The following is a 24,131-nucleotide window of genomic DNA, read 5'->3' on the forward strand; positions in this document are numbered from 1 at the left end:
GATCAGGCCTTTATGGTAGAGTGGCCAGATGGAAGCCACTCCTCAGTAAAAGGCACACGGCAGCCTGCTTGGAGTTTGCCAAAAGGCACCTAAAGGAATCTCAGACCATGAGAAACAAAATTCTCTGGTCTGATGAAACCAAGATTGAACTCTTTGGCCTGAATGTCAAGTGTCACGTCTGGAGGAAACCTAGCACCATCCCTACGGTGAAGCATGATGGTGGCAACATCATGCTGGGGGGGATGTTTTTCAGTGGCATGGACTGGGAGACTAGTCAGGATCGAAGGAAAGATGAACGGAGCAAAGTACAGAGAGATCCTTGATGAAAACCTGCTCCGGAGCGCTGAGGACCTCAGACTAGGGAGAAGGTTCACCGTCCAAAAAGGACAAGGACACTAAGCACACATCCAAGACAACGCAGGAGTGGCTTCAGGACAAGTCTCTGAATTTCCTTGAGTAGCCAAGCCAGATCCCGGACTAGAACCCAAGCGAACATCTCTGGAGGGACCTGAAAATAGCTGTGGAGCGACGCTCCCCATCCAACCTGACAGAGCATGAGAGAATCTGCCGAGAAGAATGGGAGAAACTCCCTAAATACAGGTGTGCCCAAGAAGACTCAAAGCTGTAATCGCTGCAAAGGAGATTCAAAAAAGTATAAAGTAAAGGGTCTGATTACTTACGTAAATGTGATATTTAATTATATTTATTTATAAATGTGCAAAACAAATTTTAAAAACATTTACCTTTGTCATTATGGGGTATTGTGTCTAGATTGATAAGGGGGGGGGAAAAAGACTCAATCCATTTTAGAATAAGGCTGTCACGTAAGAAAATGTGGAAAAGGTCAAGGGGTCTGAATACTTTCCGAATGCACTGTATAAAGTACAGGAAAATCATTGACTGCACTGGGCCTTAACAATAATAGGGAAAACACAACAGGGTTTAAAAATTGAAATCCTTTTATTTGCAGGGTTCTTTTTTCCAAGCAAACATGGTTTGTTTATAGCAACATGTAACATACATACAGTAACATAAAATGGCTTATTCACAAAGAATTATAACACATTCACTTTTTTAAAATAATTTCTTATACAAGTTATGTAAATGTTTTATTCATTTACATATAAATATTTTGCACGTGTACTGAGTCAACAATCACCATCATTCTCTAACAGAATCCCATTGACATACTTCCATACAAGCCAACATTAATAGAATACAGTATCATCCTGCATATAATCTCACAAACACATTACAATAACATGGTGAATTGGCAAATACTACATTAATACTATTCTATAAAACCGGTAAAACTTGCACAATGTACCGATGTTGGGATGTTGGGTATTTCCCATTGATTGAACAGTTAAAAGTGTGCGGGACGGACATCCTAGGTAGAAAATAATTTTGCCATTGTGCTTAAAGGGATAGTACACCCAAATTACATACTGTATTGGTTTCCTTACCCTGTCTATGGACAAGGTTTGACAGCAATCCATTATTTGGTTTAGCATCCCTAGCACATGCTAAAGTTTTAGCATTTGTGGAACAAATCTAATGTTGTATTTTTCATGCAAAATGTTCAAAAGTGACTTTGTTGAGCTTCATAATCAATTTGAGATACTTTTGTATGATTTGGTGTAGATGTGCAAAAACAGCTAATACCAATGACTTGAATGGGATTTGTGCCACAAATGCTAAAATGTTAGCATGTGGAAACAGTGCCAGGGAAACTAAACCAAAGCATGGATTGCTGTCATACCTTGTGCATAGACTGCTTATTACACGACAGGTAAGGAAACATATGTCTCATTTTAAATTTGGATGAACAATCCCTTTAATGACAACTGGAATGTGTCAAGTTTTGACATAGATTGACACCAGTAACATATTTAAAAAGGCATTTTAAGATCTTATTGCCAGTCAGCTGCCAAGATATTGCAATTTAAATTCCACTAAGATCTATCTAAAATCATAAGATCATAACAACATTTTTAAAACTGCACATGGATTAACACAGGCACTTGGTAGGTCCTGTCATTCAGTATTTCCAGAATACATACGTATGTAGCAGAGGTGGTTTGTTGAATACGCTCCCGTGATCAGTAAACTTACTTTGGACCGGAAGATTTGTTAGCTTCCACACCGAGGCTTTAGCTCAGAGGTCTAACAAGTCGCGCAGGCAGCTTGAGTTAGATACCCATCTGCCACACATACTGTATAGTAATTAACACAAATGTTTTACGAACGACAAGAAAAGTTACATTTAGGGAAAAGTTACAGTTAGCACCCTGGTTACACATACAATCCCTATCGAGAATTTAAGCTCATCAAAAAGAGAGGAGTATCATTTTCTGCCCTGGTTGCAAAACTCTGAGGGGAAGAAGGCTCCCTCTGCATCACTGCCAGGAGAGCCGCACAGGCTGTCCTCTTCACAGCTCATATCCTCACAGGAATCCTCACTAAATATATGCAGGGGAGAACAGATGTAATCATTACCATCTTCAGATTAGTGAGTTAACTTTTCTTTCTTCCCTGAAACATCATAGAAATGTAGAAGTGATGTGGTGCATTGCGCTGCAGTACAATTCAATAATGAGCCTTTATGTTCACATACAGTAGCTCTAATGTAGTCAAATGTTATTATATTATTAAACAGTGAAGTGCATTAAAAGGGGCTGTTTGTTTACCTCTCACTTTCATCCCAGCTGCCCTCTGGAATAGTCGGCAGTTCAGGGACACTGAAGTGATTAGCGTGCAAATTTTGGGCGGTTCGTCTGGACACGATCCACACCAGTTTTTTGTTGTCTGGTTTGTTACATTCACTTGAGCTGTACTCAGTCATGCATTTGGCCACGAGTCCCCTCCAGTAGAGTAACTCACTGTCAACAATCTGTGAAGGGAACAGGAAACATTTGAGAAGCTGGCGGAAGATATAAATATAATAAATAAATATCAATAAATAGAGTAGTCATCCAAGCCAGAAGGTACTTGTTCAGTGCCAGGGTAAAGTATAATGCCAGTGTCAGCCTCAGTGGGTCTTTGTATTCTAACAATATAATAACTGTCATTGGTCACAACACCGTCATATTAAACTGAGGGCTATGTAAGTAAACTGTATAATACCTTTAAGTGCCTTTGGAGTTCTTGGACAATTTCCAACATGGCAAGAGACTGGAGGGCATCAAATTCCTGAGTAATGACAGACAGTGCCAGCACCGATGGCTGAAGAAAAAAAAATGAAAAAAACGTATCAGTCCTACAACTCAAAGTTAACATTCTTGTCATTTAAAAGTGTATTGGCCTGAGAATAATTCTTACTTTTGCTTTAGAGAAAATAAGCTGGCATAAGCAGGCTTTTAGCTGGGCTTCCAGTCTTTCAATGCTTGGGATCTCCCCCCTTAAAATAAAGGGAACTCTCATGTGATCCTCATGTCAACTGATCATTAGGATATCAACTTTACAGCTTCTAGCCATTGGAAAAATACATCACTGATGGCATAATGTGAAAAGTGATCAATTGAGAAACAAAGTGCTCACCTTTCTGATGTAAGTGATACAATGACAGCATGGTATAAGTGTAAAAAAGTTAAGGCTGTGATGGCTTTGAGCTCCAAGTTGAGTTTTTCAGAGATGATCTTCTCCATTCGGCTGAGGTCAGACACAGTGAACTTGCTTTGGCTGATGCGGATGAGTTCATGGGTGGGTGAGATGTTGCACTCGTCCTCAACCATTTTGGCAGCAATATGGAGACAGGAGACTCCAATGCAGGGCACATGCTTAGTTTGGACCTGTGAACATGCCATTATAGTGATACACTAGTCAGCATTAATGGGCTACTTCTGCAGAGTTCGATTATAATTAAAAACTAAATAAAAAGCATGCAAATTTACACAAAGTAAACAACAAGACAGGTATCAAACAATAAACAAAATGCATACAATATGCAATTATGTAGAATATTCAGTGTGACCACATCACAAAACAAATATCTTTAAAAGACACACCTTCATAATGGCTAAGAACCTATCCAGTAGATTGACAGCTAGGACAAATGTCTGGGTGCTGAAACCAAAGAAACTGGCCAGGCTCCACAGGTCTTCAACTTTGGCATTTCTGCATTTTGCAGAGACTCCATTGTGATTCTGAAAAATGAATGTTAAACACCACAACAAAACATCAAAATAGCACATCAAAACACTACTGAAAGGTAAGTACAGTATATAGAACTGAGTCACTGGGATAGCAATACCTACCTCTGCTGCAGACTCCATTATATTGAGGCCAGTTTCCCTTGGTAAAAAGTCTGCTTCTTGAGCAATGTATGACTTTAGCTCTTTGACAAGCCAACATGTTTCATTGTCAAGGTCTTGAAGATCCTGCATCCTGAAAAAAACATTTTGTTTTATGTGATTAGATCCAAAACAAATAAACTGTAACATTTCCCTCAGAGAAAGGGGGACTGTTTTACCCCACGCACAGGGTGTCAAAATGTCAATGGCAGCCACCCATGATCATAGCTAGCTAGATTGCTAGCTATGATTTACAATAGGCCCAATACAATTCTTGAAAACGAAAAGCATAGCATTATTGATAATTAAAACAGTGACAGGCAAAGGTTTCTCAGTTGTAAAAATAAAAACAACAGCTAAACACAAGAGAAAATAATCAGCAATAATATTTTGTTCAGATCAGATTTTAGATCCTTGATATAACACTTAAGCATAACCACCTGTCAACATGTGCCTTTGAAATGCTTGGAATTGGTCATTTCAGGTCAATGTGAAAATGCCATCATCTGAAAAGGTTCAGTTATCTGATTTAAGTCACAATTTCACACATCTCTGAGCTCACATGCTCGATATTGTACAGTTGAGAACGCAATCAGAACTCAATTTCACATTTTACATTTGATCCAGCTATTTCAGTCAGGACATCTTCTGTTGCTGGGATTTTAAAGTATTTTTCCCTTTTCACTTGCCCTGTGCCATGAAGCTGTCGGCAGTAGGTCAGATTTATGCTGCAGAATAGAGCTCACCAGTTTGTAGTCCTGAAAAACTGAAATTAAATCTCTGGTTCGTTCAGCCATTCCTATGGGGGAAATTTATGGGGAAAGACTGGGTTTTGGGGATAAACGCCAAAAATAAGGTCTGAGGTTAACACAGGCTTAGAAGATCTTATACGTTTTGTTCTATGAGATAACATCAGTCAGTTAACATGACCTTAATGAATTATGAAGAATAATTTTGATTACATAAATGTTTCAAAATTCACAAAAAGTTACATTAGATGATGAAGATGATCACGTAGAACAAAACGTATAAGATCTCTGAAGCCTGTGTTTACCACAGACCTTATTTACCACAGCTTTTAGCTAACAAGCTAAAGTTAAGTCTGTTGCATGCTTCCCAGTCAAAACAGTTTTTTTCCGGCTGTTCGAGCGCACACATTTTCCTATTGAGGCAAGTTGAAGTTTGGCAATAGTGTGCAACTGCAACTGTCTACCAGTCGCCCCCGCCTCCCGCTAGCACAGCGGGCGAGAGGCTTGGACAGCACCGTGTGCTAGCTAACTTGCTAATTAGCGACACCTGGGGCGAAAGACGCCATCTGCCCGTGTGTACTAGCTATAGCTAGCTACCATTGTCGACCGCTCAGTAAACAATGGACCTGATCGGACAGCTCAGAGCTTCTGCTCTTTTCTGTCCATAAGAAACAAATGGATTGGTGGAATAGGCAGAGCAGGGCAGGAGCAAGGAAGGAAGGAAGGTGTGGTCAAGCAAGGCATCCCCTGAGGCTAGATGCCCTAACGTTTTTATAATTGTCGGCCGCGTCTCTTCTGTGGGTTTTATCAGCGGTCGGAATCCAACGTCATAGTGCATTACTGCCACCTACTGTGTTCCTGCCCCTCACCGTCTATGTAGTGGTCTACTGTCACCGATGATAAATCCACCATAATTGAGAATTTCAATAAGCATTTTTCTACGGCTGGCCATGCTTTCCACCTGGCTACTCCTAACCCGGTCAACAGCACTGCACCCCCAAAAGCAACTCGCCCAAGCCTTCCCCATTTCTCCTTCTCCCAAATCCTTTCAGCTGATGTTCTGAAAGAGCTGCAAAATCTGGACCCCTACAAATCAGCCGGACTAGACAATCTGGACCCTTTCTTTCTAAAATTATCTGCCAAAATTGTTGCCACCTCTATTACTAGCCTGTTCAACCTCTCTTTCGTGTCGTCTGAGATTCCCAAAGATTGGAAAGCAGCTGCGGTCATCCCCCTCTTCAAAGGGGGGGACACTCTTGACCCAAACTGCTACAGACCTATATCTATCCTACCATGCCTTTCTAAGGTCTTCAAAAGCCAAGTCAACAAACAGATTACCGACCATTTTGAATCTCACCATACCTTCTCTGCTATGCAATCTGGTTTCAGAGCTGGTCATGGGTGCACCTCAGCCACGCTCAAGGTCCTAAACGATATCTTAACCGCCATCGATAAGAAACATTACTGTGCAGCCGTATTCATTGATCTGGTCAAGGCTTTCGACTCTGTCAATCACCACTGTGTTAACAACCCTCCAGGCAAGCTTCAATGCCATACAACTCTCCTTCCGTGGCCTCCAATTGCTCTTAAATACAAGTAAAACTAAATGCATGCTCTTCAACCGATCGCTACCTGCACCTACCCGCCTGTCCAACATCACTACTCTGGACGGCTCTGACTTAGAATACGTGGACAACTACAAATACTTAGGTGTCTGGTTAGACTGTAAACTCTCCTTCCAGACCCATATCAAACATCTCCAATCTAAAGTTAAATCTAGAATTGGCTTCCTATTTCGCAACAAAGCATCCTTCACTCATGCTGCCAAACATACCCTTGTAAAACTGACCATCCTACCAATCCTCGACTTTGGCGATGTCATTTACAAAATAGCCTCCAATACCCTACTCAACAAATTGGATGCAGTCTATCACAGTGCAATCCGTTTTGTCACCAAAGCCCCATATACTACCCACCATTGCGACCTGTACGCTCTCGTTGGCTGGCCCTCGCTTCATACTCGTCGCCAAACCCACTGGCTCCATGTCATCTACAAGACCCTGCTAGGTAAAGTCCCCCCTTATCTCAGCTCGCTGGTCACCATAGCATCTCCTGCCTGTAGCACACGCTCCAGCAGGTATATCTCTCTAGTCACCCCCAAAACCAATTCTTTCTTTGGCCGCCTCTCCTTCCAGTTCTCTGCTGCCAATGACTGGAACGAACTACAAAAATCTCTGAAACTGGAAACACTTATCTCCCTCACTAGCTTTAAGCACCAACTGTCAGAGCAGCTCACAGATTACTGCACCTGTACATAGCCCACCTATAATTTCGCCCAAACAACTACCTCTTTCCCAACTGTATTTAATTAATTAATTAATTTAGCTCCCCATTATTTTTATTTCTACTTTGCACATTCTTCCATTGCAAAACTACCATTCCAGTGTTTTATTTGCTATATTGTATTTACTTTGCCACCATGACCTTTTTTGCCTTTACCTCCCTTCTCACCTCATTTGCTCACATTGTATATAGACTTGTTTATACTGTATTATTGACTGTATGTTTGTTTTACTCCCTGTGTAACTCTGTGTCGTTGTATCTGTCGAACTGCTTTGCTTTATCTTGGCCAGGTCGCAATTGTAACTCAACTTGCCTACCTGGTTAAATAAAGGTAAATAAATAAATAAATGTACAGGAGATGCAGGAATGTCCCAAATTGCGGGACGCAGTTGCACTCTTCTCATATTCTGTAGCCGAAGCCTACACCCCTTCTTCGGTGATTGGTCAACAGTACTACTCCTAGTAGGTGTGGGAACATGAAGAATTTGTTATCATTCGACGAGAGACGGCTAGTTTTCATGCACCAAACATTTTAGATAGATGTAAAATTGCGTGACTAAGACCTCTTCGGCAAAAACTTCCAAATGAATGAGATTTCTTGATATATCTTTGATTAATTCTTATTATTTTGAGAAAGTGTTTCTGACTATGTTGTTGCTAGGGTGGGTCAAGATGAACAGAAAATTATATTGATGCTTTTTCAAATATTTCAAGTGAAGGAATTATGCGAGCACAGACGGTTGCTGTTAACTAAAAATGACACAACGATTAGGTTCCAGTTTAACAAGTTTAATTCATCGTATTTCCACAGTACAGAGTTGCCATTGCACTCAGGCCAGGCCCATCTCCAGTGAGACTCTTGCGCAGGTGTCGCCGATGTGAAATGGCTAGCTAGTTAGCGGTGGTGCGCTCTACTGCCGTTAAAGGCTCCGTTAGTGCCTACAAAAAGACGCCATTACGATTGCTCTCAATGTTTTTCATTTAACTAGCTAACCGTAATAAAATCACTTCAAACTTCACTGCTGTCTACAATTATCTTTATTTAGGAACAGTGGTAAGAGTATTTGAGATTGAGAAAAAGATTTTCAAAGGAATTTTGCCAGAAGTCACATGGATATCCTTGGTTAGCTAGCTTAGACACAATAGGGCTAGCTAATGTTTGCTAGGTAACGGTTTGTTCAGAATACATATATAATTATTTATTTTTCAGAGCACATTTAGCAGAAAGGGTCTAGCTATATGGTAATATTTGATCAGAAATACAATAGCGATATTATTTTCATGTTGTAGTTAGTCACGTTTTGGTGGTTAGCTAATGTTAGTTGGCTAGCTGACTGCAGTATTAGCTGTTTAAAATGGCAGCCTCATCAAGTTGATAGGCTGGCTAACTAACAACTACATCATATCTCATTATCTGCATATGAGTGATCATTATTGACAAAGGTTTATTCCCCACATATTCTCACGTCAGTATCATTAGTTTTAATTTCTGATCCAGAAAAGGACTCACAAATCTTAGCAGACTAAACTCAACTCCTCAATTTGAAATGGAGTTGAGCAGTGTCTAGTGTGGGTGGACTGGAGCACCAATGTCACATAAAATGTCATAAAAAAATATACTTATTTCAGCAACCAAAGAATAGCACACAATTACACAGAACAATCTTGTGTGTAATTGTGGGCTATTCTTTGGGTGCTGAAATCAGTAGCTAGTTTAAAAAAAAAGTGAAGTTGCCACTCAACTCTATTGTAAATGCTGGAGTTATAATCAGCTAACAAAAGCCAAATCTGTAACTTGTGTTGCTTGCAGTATTATTAATTTCATTTAGACCTGAAATTATGTCAGTAAATAATGTTATGGACAGAAATTACATATTCACCAAAATGTAGAAATAACAGCCAAATGCAGTGATAGACAAAACTGCTGATAAGGCTTATTTAATTAAACATAAATCAACATTATTATTATTATGTTTTATGGTTTACATGGAGACCTTTGCCTGCCATCTTTAACATTATTTCTTAAAAGTTATCCAACAAAATGTTACTGATAGTAGAATGGATGTATTGAAAAGCAAGCAGTCTCGTCTCATAGGCGGGGCACAATTGGCCCAGCGTCGTCTGGGTTGGTTTGGCCGGGGTAGGCCGTGATTGTAAATAAGAATTTGTTCTTAACTGACTTGCCTAGTTAAATAAAGGTTAAATAAAAAACATTGAATGATTACTATATTATTTAGCTTGCTGCTAACGTTAGCTGGGGAAAAAAACGGTCGTATATAGGTCACGTATCAAGCTCATATTGGGACATTATTTTTGACGCAATTAATTAACGTTAATAATATTTAATGAAAAACGATCCCATGTATGTCAAAATTACATGCTTAAGAGTATACAGTATGCCAGCTGCAAAGAAAAAAAAGTGTCAACAAGCTAGGCTAACTAATGTGAGCTAAATTAGCTAACAAGACAGAGTCATTTCGTACCTTGCCAAACGCTTGGAACAAGACGAATTTGTGCACATATCAAATCAGTATTCACATTTCCATTTCGATTATGTTTGCTATAACGTAAATTAACACTATGTTTCCTAAATGGTAATCTAATGTAATGTTGGTGTTGATAATGTCCGTCTTGAAATAAATACAACAACGCTTGAACCACAGAACAATGAGAGATATTTCGACGAATGTATAAATGTGAAGCTTCCGCTTGGCGTTTCCAATCACTACCAAATATGATAGTGAGAGGAAGCCCAGTGGCCGGTAGTGGGAGAAGATGGACCGAGATAGATTTTGTCCGACATTCTGCACATTTTCTCATCGATTACACATTTGATCTCAAAAATGTGTTCTGTTCTTAAAACTATAATATGTTATGATCAGAGTGGACTAAGTTTTGTAGACGTTACCCTTTGCCAAATAAAAATAAATCGCGTTGTTTAGAAGGAGTGCAAAGGCGTATGTCGGTATTGTACACGCGCACTGCACGGAGTAGGCGTTTCCGAACGAAACATGCAAAATACTTGCTAGAACTTACCAATAGGATCTCGCTAGCTTTGGCTTGGCACTGCCCACCTCCTTGCTTGTTCTGCCCACTATGACTCATTTGTCCCCATTGGAAACAATAGGCTGTGGTCTAATCTTGGGTTAATTATAACATCTTTGCGGATTCAACGACTGTCGTTGTCTCGTAAACTACAACATCCATCGGGCACCGGTGGATGACAACAGGTTCTACTACCCTTTAATATTTTGTATTTAACAGTAAAGTAAACATCTTTCTGTTCGTTCTTGACATAGTATCTATAAAGTCAGGAACAAGTTTGTGGAGTTAGCTAGCTAACGTTTCTAAAATCCACCAACTCTGAAGAAAGCACGAAATCAACGGTTTCCATGGCGAGCGATTAAGCTTCCCTAACGTTATAACGTTAGTAGTTACTTGTAGCTGCAGGCGCTTGTGGATTTGCACATGCTATCTCACAAGGCTAGATAGCTAACCAACTGATAAAATGTCATCTGTATCTCAAAATTCCATACCTAAAAATAGTGATTTATCGATCCATATATCGTCTGAATTTTTTGATGATGGATTATTGCACGAGATTCCAACAACAACAAGTAAGTCAATTAACCTGACTAGCTAGTTATAACGTCGTTAGCTAGCAACGCTTATTTGTCATAGTGTTGGTCCCTAGCGCCATCCGCAGTGGCAGCACTGAGCCACCCTCTTTGGCTATCTTATTAAGATAACTACCCCTACCTTACAGGTACAAATGACACCAGTACTGTCCCTAAAAGGTACAAGAATCTGGATGAGTTGAGGTAATTTTTCCACTTTAAGTTTCTCTAGCTGGATAACACGTTACCTGTTAACTGCCCTACCTCCTTTTTCAAAACACTGACGTTCGCTACCCACCTCTATTTGAAACCAGTCTGCCTTTTGCACCATGAACCGTCATCCATTTGGAAGCGAATTTGTTAGGTTGGCTTTCTTTACAGTGAGGAGCTCAACAGACGAACCAAGGAGACCCAAATGCTTCAAGAAGAGGTGGAACATGCAACTAAAATTACCATGGAGAAAATGGGACGCACATTTCCCAGCAGCTCGCCCTCACAAATAAATTACTTTCCCATTTTTATGGGTGAGTATGAGGTTTTCTTGTGTCATTAATAAAAATATAGTCATTGCAAAAGCGTATACACTAGCTAGCTAGTACTAGCTCTATACAGTAACACGTCAAAATAGGACACTAACCTATTTTGAATTCTGGAGCTTACCTGTGGTACTTTGCTGTGATACGTTTTACCTATTGCCCCCTTTTGTATTTATTTTTATTTTTTACAGATGGTTCATCGGAGGAGAACTCAGAAGTGCTGTCTCCATACCGACCGTCTTTGATCCAGCCTCTTACATATGACCATGATGGCCTAGATCTGATGGTGGTCAGAAGTGGTGTAACCTTCCCCGGGAAAGATGTTTTGGAAAATGTAATAGAGGACTACTCTCAGCAGGTGTCGGAGCTCCAAAAGCAGCTGAGTGAGGTTAGTCTGAGATGGAGGACTATTTATTTCCCTTTCCTGCTGAGAGTTGTTGATATAATCTGGTTGAAGGAGGCCTCCTGGACTAAGTTATTCGATTCAAAAGCCATGCAATTCTGTGCCACGGAGTTGCCATTGATTGCAGCACATTTGCTAATACTTTTTCAGATGTGTGCTTTTCATGAACAGCAGAAGTTCAAATTGCGTCAGTCCATCATCAAGCTGCAGACAAAGTTGCACGAGGTCCAGACTGAGAAAGATGCCCTGACTGATCTAAGGTAATTCATGCTAAAACCCTTGCAATGTAGGCCATTTGTACTGTATACCTTTAGACAGATCTCAGCTCATTTTAACTGTAAAAGTAAGGAAGTAAAGGATATAAGTTGCGTGAATGTTAATTGTCTTGTCCCTCAGAATGAAAGAGAGCAGAAAACAGGCAGATGTAATGGGGAAAATGCATGCAATAATCAGAGCGCTGCAAATCAATAAACAGACAGGGGACCAGAGGCTACTGGAGGCTGAGGAGGAAGCAAAGTCACAAAGCAGTAAAGCAGAGTCAATGGAGCGTACACTACAGGAGGTTCACTCCACACTGTTGGCTTATGAGAAACGGTGTAGAAACTATTTGTACTCCAGCCATGACGCACTGGGAGTTGCGGTGCAGAAAGTATTACAGGACTTGGAGCATGAGAATCACAATCTGAGAGAAAGATTCCTGCTGGTAATACAGTCAGTCTTATGTTTTATGCCACTCTAAACACTTTTGTCAAAGGTTTGACGTGTTGTTCTTGATATTGTATCTTTCTATTCCAAACTCATTGTGCCAGGTGGAAGAGCAGATGGAGACTCAAGAACAGAAATGCCAAGATAAAGCAGAGATACAGTTGAAGGAGCAAAGGGAAAGGTACTTTTTCATTAACTTTTGACAATTCTTGCCTCAGTCACTTGGGTTACCTGGGATTAGTCATTCATTCACTTCTCTGATTAAAAAAAAACTGTAAGTATGTTTACGACAAGTTCCTTGAGGCGACATGTCAAGTTGCCTTGCTTGGCTTGCTTTGCTCTCTTCTAGACTGGAGCAGCTTATTACCAGTCATGACCAGGAGGTGGCGATATTGACTGAGAAATTGAGCAGCTCCAGAAGCAGTGCCTCCAGTTTGTCTGTCCAGGTGGAATTGCTACAGTGAGAGACGTTAATTAACTCGCAATACAATATCTACACATTTCCTGAGTTGAAATAATTCATTTGCTTTCAATTTAAATCACCTATATTTTAATTTAGTTGTAAAACATCAGTCTTATCTTTCAGAAAGTGTCCAAAAACATGCATTATTTCCTTCTGACCAGAAAACAAGGTGAGAGTCAGGCTTCAGTGCACCAGTGTCAGGTCAAGGACTTGGAGTCAGCTTTCTCCATCCTGCGCTCCGATCTACTGGATGGCCAGCGGATCCATGAAGACAAGGTAATGGCTACATATCTCTATTGTGTTTTAAATGATTAGAATAATGATAGTGGCCTTGGCCTATTCAAACAGAAGTTTAGGGGGTAGACATTGTAACACAGGAGGTTGGTGGCACCTTAACTGGGGTGGAAGGGCTCGTAGGTAATGGCTAGAGCGGAATAAGTGGAGTGGTATCAAACACATGGTTTCTATGTGTTTGATGCCATTCCATTAGTGGCATTCCAGCCATTATTATGAGCTGTCCTCCCCTCTGCAGCCTCCACTGCATTGCAATATTCTATGTGAAGGTTCTGAAGGTTTGGGTTGTCATGATGTTGTGTGCCAGGTGAGTGCTCTGGAGAAGCAGTTGGCTGAGGCCCAGTCCCAGGTGGAGGAGGCCCAGAGAGGGAGAGACGGATCTCTCCAGCAGGCAGAGGAGCTGGACTCTCAGCTCTGCCAGCTCACGGTAAGACAGCCCAGCCTCAGACATAAACAGGGAGGATACAGCCATAGTGTGCTCCCTGCTGCTGTGGAAAAAGCACATTGCACATTTTTTAGATTCCAGAAAGCCTACATCTATCAATGTATTTGATATATAAATGGTAAAGTGGCTTTGACAAAAAAATATTTTGAATACATCCAAACGTATGAACACAAACTGCGATGAGTAAGAGTGGGTACTGCGTTACGTGTGGGGTCAGTCAGAGCTCCGGCAGGTCCGTGAGGAGTTGGCCCTTGAGAAGGAGGAGACCAAACAGCTGCGGAAGCGGGACACGGGCCACAGTGTGAACAGCGACGGGCTGCGCAGGGAGCTGGAGGAGCGACGCCTGGGGGTGCAGCAGCTGGAGGTTCTGGTGGGATCTCTCAAAGACGACTGCCAGGCACAGATGGAGGCTCAGGTGAGAATTAAATTAAAAGCCTTGAGCTGTTTGTTTAAATGTTGTAGTTTTTATAAATAAAAAATGACACCAAGGCCTTAGTTGTCAAACACTTATGGTTTTGTATCTCCTCTGCCAGTTGTTGGGCGAGAAGCATCAATCGGAGCAGCAGGAGGAGCTGGCTGTGCTGCGAGGGGAGCTGAAACTGACCACAGACCAGCTAAACAGGGCCAGGGACGAGGAGCTGAGACTGCAGGCCCTACAGGGGGACCGGGATGAGGCGCTGAAGAGGGTCCAGGCGCTGCTGGAGGAGCGGGACAGGGAGTTGCAGCTGAGGCAACAGGAGGCGCAGCAGGGCCGGGCCAGGCTGGAGGAGGCCCAGGGCCACTGCCAGGCCCTCAGGGCAGAGACTGAGGTGCTGAGGCTCAAGCTGGAGGACCGGGAGAAGATGGTGAACCTGCTGCGGCTGCAGCTGGAGAGCACCACCCAGATGACCGTACAGCATGGACGTAGCATTGACTCCCTGCATGACGAGAAGAGCCGCCTCAGCAACCAGCTCAGTGAGCACAAGCTGGAGATCCAACAGCTAAGGGTTGGTTTGTTAGTTAGCTAGCTAGAGTTAGTTGACTACTTAGTTTTGATCATAGTTTATTTGCATCATGCTACTTTAATTTCATGGATGGTCGTTTCCTCCACCTCTGGGTCAGAGGTCATACATGCTGCTAAAGGGAATCCTCAGTTAACACCAAGAATTGTTCCTTGTCTTGGATTATAATACTCCAATGTTTTCATTTTGGGTGTGTTTTCAAAGCTATCCTACCAATAATGTTCAAACCCTGCTGTGTCCGACCCTGTACAGACAGACTTGGAGCAGCGTGAGGAGTGTTTGGCAGTGCTGGAGAAGGAGAGGCGAGTGCAGCAGGCTGGCCTGTCCGAACAGAGCTACTGTGACAAGGAGCTAAAGCTGGAGAAACAGAAGCTCACCGCTAAGCTAGAGATGCAACGCATGCAACTGGTCACCCTCACAGGTACACTAGCTGTCATTATAGATGGCTTTCATATGAGAATATTCCCAGTGCACTCTGTCCGTTCTTTCATCAGCAGGATAATGTTGTGGTTATCGGTCTTGAGGCCGGCCTTCTAATCAACATAAACGATTGTGTTGACGTCGTGTCCTTGATTTAGCCAATTAAATGTTTTACTCCTGTGACCAAACTGTTATTTGTTAACGTTTCTCTATGAATTATGATCTTTATTAATTCTGTAATATTGAAGACCTTTCAATGATTAGATATAACGGCCTCCATTTCTCCAGTCTTTGGGGTAATACAGGTCTTTAGTGGCAAAAGGCAAGAATAATGATGAAGTTGCTAAACTGTGTTGGAAAAACACTTCAGCATGCGTTTCATGTTCATCAAGCCTTCATTGTGCTTTGTGTGTGTTTGTGTGTGTGTGTCCATCTGTCTGTTGTCCAGAGGAGCATGAGGAGTTGAAGAAGCTCCACAGCAGTAAGAGTGAGGAGCAGGAGGGTGTGGTGGTGAGTCTCAAAGCCCAGCTGAAGACCACCCGGGCTGAGATGGACCAGGCCAGGAGGACCCTAGAGGGGGTGGACGGACACGGTCAGCACTGCACATCTGACAAACATCACAGAAAACATTTATAGTATAGTAGAGAATTTTGTGTTTGTATGATTATGGGAAATATACTCTTGTGTTTAGGCATGAGGTTTTTAGTTGAGAGAACTGACTATTGCAATGGATGAGTAAAGAGCTCTGGAAGAAATACATTTTTTAATTATTTTTTTATCCCACCAACATATTTCCAGACTAACCCATCTTTCCCAGTACACTACCATTTTACTATTTGATTTGCAATATATGCATCTGTTTTACTGTGGTGTCTTAACGAAGGTCTAAACCTCTCTATTTGTACCATTTCTATCGAGATTGCCCCCCCCCAAAATAAATTGTTTACCTAAGAGTATAATCATATTTTCCATTGTTTGATCGTGGTTCTTCAGATCTTCTAACAGTACTGTTTGTAGGTCCACACAGACATCGTGACTTAACAACCAGTCCTGGACCTGACACCAAAAGTGAGCCCCCGAAGGACAGAACCAAAAGAGATGATCTATTGGTTCTGTTTCCTAGTGGCAGAGTCTGTTCAATGCCCCAATATATTGAGCCTTATTTTTGTGGCGAGAATTTTATATAATGGTTTTAATTGAAAAGAACGTATTTTGATGTGTCAATAAGTTCTCTATCAGTTCATAAACACGATGCCTTGATATAGTTGTCAAACCTCTCGACCTTAAGTAAAACTGATACATTTTACAATTTATACTAGTCATTTTAAGCCATGCATGGATTTTCTTTGGAGGCAGGCCAACAAATTCATTCCTGTCTCTTTTTAGCAATTGCCTCTTCCATTTTTGTGGCAGAGCTGCAACGAGTTTGTTATACTTTTGTATTGGGCATACACCTTTTGTTAATAGCTTGTGTGACAATTTGGATGTAAATAAAATTTCAGTATAATGTAGGCTTTAATTAATTCTCCCCCTCCATTGAGACAGAAAGAGATGAGAGTAGATGAACCTTGATTGACTCATCCTCTCTGCCCTGCATCACCTTTTCTGTCCAGGCCTGAAGGTTGCCATGGGAATGCAGAAGCAGATAAAAACTAAGCGAGACCAGATTCACTCTCTCCAGGGCCGAATCCAACTACTGGAGGAAACCATGGACAAACTGAGCCAGGTAGGAACACCTGACAGTCTGCTTTAGGGCTCTATGATGCAAAACTCAAAATTCTGAGTTAATCCCCATTCTCTCACTATTACAAGTGCCCTGACTTCCAACAGAAAAAAGGCCCGTGTCCTTAATTATGTAGGGGTTTTAAACAACAAGGGATTCTAGTGTTTACTTAAATGTATAATAATCTGCCATTCAATGTGGTCTCTCTCTTCACAGGAAAAGCATTACCAGAGTCTGGAGAGTAAGCGTCAGCTCCAGGAGCTGGCCTCAGTCACAGAGGAGAAGAGACAGATGGCAACTGAGTTGGAGACCGTCCGTTCCATGGAGAGACTGCTCAGGGAGAAAGTGGCCAAACTGGAGGCGACCCTACACAAGGTGGTGTGGCACTACCTTGTATGTAAATTCACTTCATCACACAGTATGAATATATATATATGCTTTGACTGATCCCCTTGCTACGTTCCTCAGATGTCTGGGAGTGTTATTGACTGTCAAGACTTCATCCAGTTGCAAGAGCAGGCGTTTGTGCGGCTGAAGCTGCAGCATGCTCAGGTACAGTTCAGTAAGACTGGTGTCCATTTGCCTCTAATGCATATTATGTCTTGTTGTTTCTGTCCCTACCTTTTCTACTGTGTGCATTTTCAAGTGCTGTGTCTTTTCAGCAGGAGCTGCAGGGTCAAAACCTGCGAGACACAGGGAATGCTCAGCGTTCTTCCCCTACAAGCCCAACAGCCTGGAATGCACTAACCTCAACCCAGCACTGCTCTAACTGCCTGCTAGAGGTAAATCAATACAGAAATCTCCTACAAAATGGCTCCAATCCTCCCAGGGCCTGGCTTTATCGCTGTTTATTCAGCTGTGGAAAACAAAGATACAAGCTCAGCACATCTGACTTCCCCAAAATTAAAAACACACCCTGATTGCATTCCTGTGGTAGCACGACAGACTCGCTCATCAACCGTTTGACTCGGACGGATTTAAGCCAATTTATTCAAAGCATGGAGGGATTCCAGATAGTAAACAAAAGATGTATGTGTTGAATATACTGTAATCCTTATTGGTATTGGCCATAATGGTATTTTACACAGCACCTCTTCACCCCTCTTGCAGTTGAAGTCGCAGAGGCTGCTGGAAAGCCCCACTATGGAGCTGCGTTCTCTAGTCAAAGAGCTGCGACGTGTGATTTCTGAGAACCCCGGACCACACACCAGCATTATCAAAAGGACGTCTGCTCCAGAGAGAGTGCACAGGACCACCCTGTAAGTATGGCCTCATCTATTAGAGATCACGTGACCATTAGAGGTCATGATGTTACTAGTTTTCACCCCACATTTTATAGTGCACCAATCTGTTTATTTCACAACCACTAGTGACCTTTTACGCAAATGTTTACAAAGATTGTGTTCTATTTGGTTCTCAATCAACCCATTAACTAAAATAATGTGCAGCCTCTTATTCAAATGTAAGACAATACAATATTTATCTTACAGCAATGAAGTCACCAATTGTTTTACAAACGATGGCAAAACGACAAAGGGGACCTACAGCAGGTAAGAGCATGTATCCTTGAACCTCTTGTGTCTGACTGCCTGAGCATGGCAGTTGGCAACCAGCCCCTACCTGTGTCTACTACTCAGGCCACATGCATGTGCAGTGTCTGTGGGATCGTTCTAATGCATGTTTGTGTATGCAATATGTGTAGTGGTGTGCCTCACCTCCTTAGGACAACTGATCTGGATGAGCGGAATTTAAACAGCACCTTCTCAAGCGAGAGTGAGTTTGTCTTTGTTGGTACGACCAACCACATATACACAGTTAACAAAGCATGTGCTTAATTTCCCTTATTTCACACGTTTCGTATCACTCTTCGAGTCTCCTTTATCATCCCTGTGGTCCCCTCAAACGTAATATGATTAAGGAACACACTATTTTGATCAGTTAATCTTTCCTCCACTTTAGACATCGTTTGCTATTTCTACAGGCCGGGACTTCTCTTTTCTTGCATCTCTGCCTTGCTACACATCGTCACCTCGAGCCACGGCACTGGGCCACACGTCCCCTGTACACTCACTCCTGACTACTGATCACAGCCCCACGCATCTACAACCGAGCAGGCCTCTGCCTCAGGCAGAAAGCCCTCTTGCAGACATGTGCACATGTAAGTCCAACTGCCTTCAGTGTTATTACACCTCTGTTGTGTAACCAATGTGGGAGATGACCGAGGCCTTCTTTGCACCAGTTAAATGGGCTTGAAGTTCCTCTGTTACTACAGTATGTCGTCATAATAATGTTTGCATTTCTGAACTCTAATCTGTTGACCTTTTTGAGTGAGTTACTTGTGGTTTCACTTGAAATGTTTGTCCAGTGGCCAATCCGCAGGCTGAGTTGACAGGACGAACATGCAAGCACTTGCAAGGAAAACTGGACAGCCTTCAAAACATGGTGGAGGACTTGCAGATGAAGAACCAAGGTTTGTTGAGCCAAGCCACTGGTTTTTGAGTTCATTTTGAGTTCATATGACTGTTGTGCAGTGGTCGGTGACTGACATCCGTGCTAAAGAACTGAATCTGTATTTAGTGTTGAATTAGCCTAGATACCAATGTTGTCCACACTCTACAGTTGTGAGAATCCAGACTTATGTCTGTCCTTCCCTGCCTCGTGTAGCAGACAAATATTTAATAGGAATGTAATCAGAAAAAAATAGGATATTGGCTTGGGTAGGTCAATTTCATGATTGTATAAATAGATGGTTTATATGCTGACAACGTCACAAACGTTGCACACGCTTCAATGGGGCAGAAGTCCGTGACTTGTTTTGATTCTGGATGGCCAGATGGCTACCAACAATGACAAGAAACTGCCATGTGGGGAATCACAATTGGCTTGTTTCATCTTATTCTTGATATTTGACATAAAACTCACTTTCTGTGAGAAACTTTTTTTTTCTCTTTTTTTTCTACAGACATGTCCTCTATGATAAAGGGTCAGGAGAGGAGGTTGATGTTCAAAGACAAAGGGAGGCTTTATAACAAGCAAGGCTCTGGGTGAATGTCTACATGTGTAACAAAAATAAACTTGTATTTAAATGAAGGCACTCTGATTGTGAATGGTCTTTTATTATTAATTGAAATTGCCAATGTCCATGGCATGTTACTTTCAACACAGCAAGATTGGCACTAAATATGATGACAGAAGGATAAACGATCTCTTGTTGTTCATAAAATATGTCATTTATTCAAGGTAACTGAGGATGATCTGTGATGTACATGCATTGACAGACTCAATGTTTTCTAAACATGATCTGGAAACACGTGAAATTAAGATCTACTTTTTCTTTTTTACCAGCATAGTGTCTTATTCTTGTGTACTATTGTGAAACTGACCTACATAATGCCTATTGAAACATGCCTTGAAGGACCAATTTCCCTTTCCGTGTTGAAGCAGAGCCTGCTGCATCTGGCCTTGATCAATTGTCTCGCTCCTCTTCTGCAAAGAGAAGACTCAGAAAATGAATAATAGAAGAAAAGTCCCAAGTTAAAAAGTCAAGAAATCTGTATATAATATATATATTTTTGAATCTAATAATAATCTGCCATTTAATATGGTCTCTATCTTCCCAGGAAAAGCATTGCGCCTGTGCTGGGAAGCACTCACTACGTAAACGTGAAGCAATGTTGTCATACCCTACCCTCAGCCCCGTGCTGATGATGAACGCTTGAGTCCCATGCATCTAATATAATTTCAGATCATTTTACCTGAAACGTCAAGGGGGATTGATGGTCTCTCAAAATCAATTGTCTCATAAATACCCACAAAGAACAAGGACGAGTTATACCAAAGACTCACCATTTCACTTGGTTCTGGTGGAAACTCAATGTCCTCAGGGATGATATTGGGGTCTCGTAATGGTTCATCAGCATCTCTTTACTTCCATGTTTTAGCATCTAGGAATCATGCTCCATATTTGGGGCTTTTAGTTCCTGGTTTGTTCTGTTGAACATGAGCATTATTATTATTATTATTATTATTATTATTATTATTATTATATATATATATATATATATATATATATATATTATATTTTTTACATAGGCAGGAAACAAGAAAAAAAAATAGACTGCTATATTGGTCTACACATTAAGATAGCTGGCAAGACTAATCTTACTCTCAATAGTAAGTCGAGATCCCGACTGAGTTATTTTTGGTCAGGGGCCTGTCATGCTAAATAATACCTGCCAAAGAGTGTCCCCCACTGCATCACAATGGGATTCCCACTGTGACGCAGGGGGGACACTTTGGCAGGTGGACACTATTTGGCATGACCGGTCCCCTTGTGGCCGGGCGCCCTAAGCAATCGCTTATGCCAGGAACCGGTCCTGCACTAGATGTACAGTTTATACCCTAGTAATGAAGAGTTTGCCCCAAAACAAACTTCACTGGAAATGACATTGCAGTGACAGATGGTCCCTCTCTCACTTCCTCCTCTGACTCGGATTCCTGTATGATGGTTTCACACAGCTCAGTGCAGTCGTCTGGTGAAGTCAATTAGAAGCTCTGTTCACACACATCCGGCCCCAGGACAACCTGATCAAACAACTATCAGACGAAGGACAAACCGTAAGTAGTACATTCAATTGTGTTGTTACAAGTAAGCAAAACAAAGTCATGCCGTAACAACAGCGTAAGAGTTGATTACTTTTATCATTCAGAATTGTGTGTGCGTGGACCATCTGATGTATATTTTAGGGTCTGGTTTCTCGGACACAGATGAAGCATTCTGTTGGACTAAAACCCTTTCAATGTGTTCAATATGTCTTATTTCAAAAAGGAGGAGGCATCTTTTTATCTTCAATGTGATGACATGGCTAATTAGTCTTGTTATCTACCTGCCACTCACCTCTGGGGGCTTGCCATGCTCTTAATGTGGGTACAGAGCCAGAGGGTGCTGTTTGAGTTTGTGCTCCACTGCTGCAGAGCATTCTGCTTAGAGAAGCAAGCCTGCTATTTTGAGAAGCACTTCCTTTTGTGTTTTATCAGAGAGAGATGTAAGGACATCCCAACTACAGAACCATCCAATGATGGGATTTATAAATTAATTATCTGGGCTCACAAAATAACTGATCTCCAGAAATAACTTTTAGAATGCTCAAATTCTGAGCTAGCCATTAAAGTATGGTCCGCAGATCTAACTAAATCTGTACAACCCTTTAACTGGAACAGAATATGGCATCCGTAATCCGAACCATCAATCTATAACTTTTACATTTGTTCACAGACTGTATTTAACACCAAGGAAACGTTTTACGATTAAATTGGCCCCATCTCCCAACTGTTCACTGTGTCCCTACATCAGGTAGTCACATTCCTCCATATGTGGGAGTGCCCTGCAGTTAAACGCTTCAATGCTTTGTATCTACTATGTTACTTAACGATGATAGCCCATTGAATATCTCAATACATTTTTCCTTGTCCCTGTAGGGTAAAAGCTAAACGGTGATTACTTTCACATTGCCCACATTTGGAAGGTCCAGCGAGAGTGGGTTGTGGAAGGTCTTCAATTATTTGTCAATTAAACACATTTTTATTTGTAAATTTATTTACGGCCTACCCCGGTCAAACCCTCCCCTAACCCGTACAACGCTGGGCCAACTAAGTCAATTAAACTTCTGACAAAATATGTCAGCCAGATATGACTGTATGACTGTAATCACTATAACAAATGCAACACAGTACTGTCTTTTAACGTTAGCTAGCTAAAGTGGGATTGGCTAAGGACTTAACCGTAAATTTAGCCCTAAGGCCGGCAGCTGGCGATATTGAGTCAGATTGTCAGTCATATTGGTCAAATGAAACGACGCAATGTCGCCATCTGCCGGTCTAAGGGCTACCGTTAACTCTAATGGTCGACCGACAATCTTTAGCTAATGTTTGTGTGAGAGATGTAACCGGCAAGCTAGCAGCACATCCACATTACCAAGGGTAGGCAGGCATCATCTTTCTGATCTCCATTGGTCCATTTAAAAAAATGTTCTCTCAGTCTTTACGTATCCTTGTTTTGTCCATGTATTGAACAGTAAAACGAGTCTTGCCCTTCGACCCTTTAATAATTCCAGTATCGAAAGTTTGTTCGTTATGTGGATACTAAGGTAACGGTGTTTTGGCGCTAAATCGGGCAGTTCTTATGCGATGTCACAAATATAAATCCAGAGACCCTTAATTTGGTTATTTAGTTATATTTACATATGTACATTGTTTATTTAGCCCATATTTAAATATGGACTGTGCACTCCAATGTTGTACACCAGGATTGACAAATTAAACCTTAACACATACAAAATAAGTCATCACATACAGCCTTACTGTTTTGACCACTAGATTGTGGTATTTATTTTTATTTTTTATTATTCTGACAAAAGAGTGCTTACTTACTGGGCACAGATGTCAATTCAACATTATTCCACGTTGGTTCAACGTAATTTCATTGACATTATGTTGAAACAACGTTTGTACAACCACTGTGTGCCCAGTGGGAAAAGAAAGGATTGTATAACATTGTAAGTTTGGCCTGTCGTGTACTTTGGGTCTTCAGAGTTTTCATTCCTTCTTGCGCCATGTATTCCTCCTGCTGTGTCACAGGACTGAGGTCAACACTGTTGAACGACATCACAGCCTCTTGAATGACAAATCCTCAGTGTCATCAGCATCCGATTACATCAACAAGGCACCATTTGTTAGGCCAGTGAAATTCCACTTCATGGATTTATGGACCGTGGAAGACCCAGCCTTTAGTAAATGCCTCTGACAGCATTTTGACCTTGTCGGCCAACTGTGAAACAGCTTAGGCCTGTTGGAGCAGTCACAGAAAGGTTATGAACTTTGTTTCAGCCAGACTACCAGAATAGAGGGTGGTGCGGTCTGCACAACGCATCACCGGGGGCAAACTACCTGCCCTCCAGGATAGCTACAGCACCTGATGTCACAGGAAGACCAAAAAGAACATCAGGGACAACAACCACCCGAACCACTGACTGTTCACCCCTCTACCATCCAGAAGGTGAGATCAGTACAGGTGCATCAAAGCTGGGACCGTGAGACTGAAAAACAGCTTCTATCTCAAGGCCATCAGACTGTTAAACAGCC

General features: G+C 41.6%; 2 protein-coding genes across 8 annotated transcripts; one reads left to right on the forward strand and one right to left on the reverse strand.

Annotated features, from left to right (window-relative positions):
* Positions 1-941: 941 nt before the first annotated feature.
* LOC124036111 (cyclin-G2-like) lies at positions 942-11,762 on the reverse strand. 3 transcript variants are annotated; one of them, XM_046350263.1, is made up of 8 exons: positions 11,662-11,762; positions 4,257-4,386; positions 4,008-4,145; positions 3,541-3,791; positions 3,322-3,400; positions 3,127-3,225; positions 2,691-2,893; positions 942-2,462 (listed from the first exon to the last, which is right to left on the reverse strand). In XM_046350263.1, the coding sequence occupies exons 2-8, from the start codon at positions 4,383-4,385 to the stop codon at positions 2,348-2,350; spliced, it is 1,014 nt and encodes a 337-aa protein (XP_046206219.1). In that variant the 5' UTR covers position 4,386; positions 11,662-11,762; the 3' UTR covers positions 942-2,347. The 3 variants fall into 3 exon arrangements, with proteins under 3 accessions (XP_046206219.1, XP_046206218.1, XP_046206217.1); XM_046350262.1 differs by lacking the exon at positions 11,662-11,762 and adding an exon at positions 11,300-11,413; XM_046350261.1 differs by lacking the exon at positions 11,662-11,762 and adding an exon at positions 9,868-10,044.
* LOC124036110 (coiled-coil domain-containing protein 158-like) lies at positions 10,558-23,993 on the forward strand. Of its 5 annotated transcripts, none has more exons than XM_046350256.1 (25): positions 10,558-11,001; positions 11,151-11,205; positions 11,383-11,525; positions 11,729-11,925; positions 12,091-12,200; positions 12,337-12,643; positions 12,750-12,826; positions 12,995-13,105; positions 13,270-13,384; positions 13,710-13,829; positions 14,065-14,262; positions 14,381-14,833; positions 15,101-15,269; positions 15,717-15,860; positions 16,882-16,994; positions 17,208-17,366; positions 17,460-17,543; positions 17,654-17,773; positions 18,102-18,250; positions 18,482-18,541; positions 18,694-18,764; positions 18,973-19,149; positions 19,357-19,461; positions 21,510-21,608; positions 23,628-23,993. In XM_046350256.1, the coding sequence occupies exons 1-25, from the start codon at positions 10,893-10,895 to the stop codon at positions 23,666-23,668; spliced, it is 3,486 nt and encodes a 1,161-aa protein (XP_046206212.1). In that variant the 5' UTR covers positions 10,558-10,892; the 3' UTR covers positions 23,669-23,993. The 5 variants fall into 5 exon arrangements, 4 of the variants coding, with proteins under 4 accessions (XP_046206212.1, XP_046206213.1, XP_046206214.1 ...); XM_046350257.1 differs by having other exon boundaries at positions 10,559-11,001; positions 17,657-17,773; positions 23,628-23,992; XM_046350258.1 differs by lacking the exons at positions 21,510-21,608; positions 23,628-23,993 and adding an exon at positions 19,954-20,085 and having other exon boundaries at positions 10,559-11,001.
* Positions 23,994-24,131: the final 138 nt, after the last annotated feature.

The sequence above is a fragment of the Oncorhynchus gorbuscha genome, linkage group LG05, assembly GCF_021184085.1.
Source record: "Oncorhynchus gorbuscha isolate QuinsamMale2020 ecotype Even-year linkage group LG05, OgorEven_v1.0, whole genome shotgun sequence".
NCBI classification, from domain to species: Eukaryota; Metazoa; Chordata; class Actinopteri; order Salmoniformes; family Salmonidae; genus Oncorhynchus; species Oncorhynchus gorbuscha.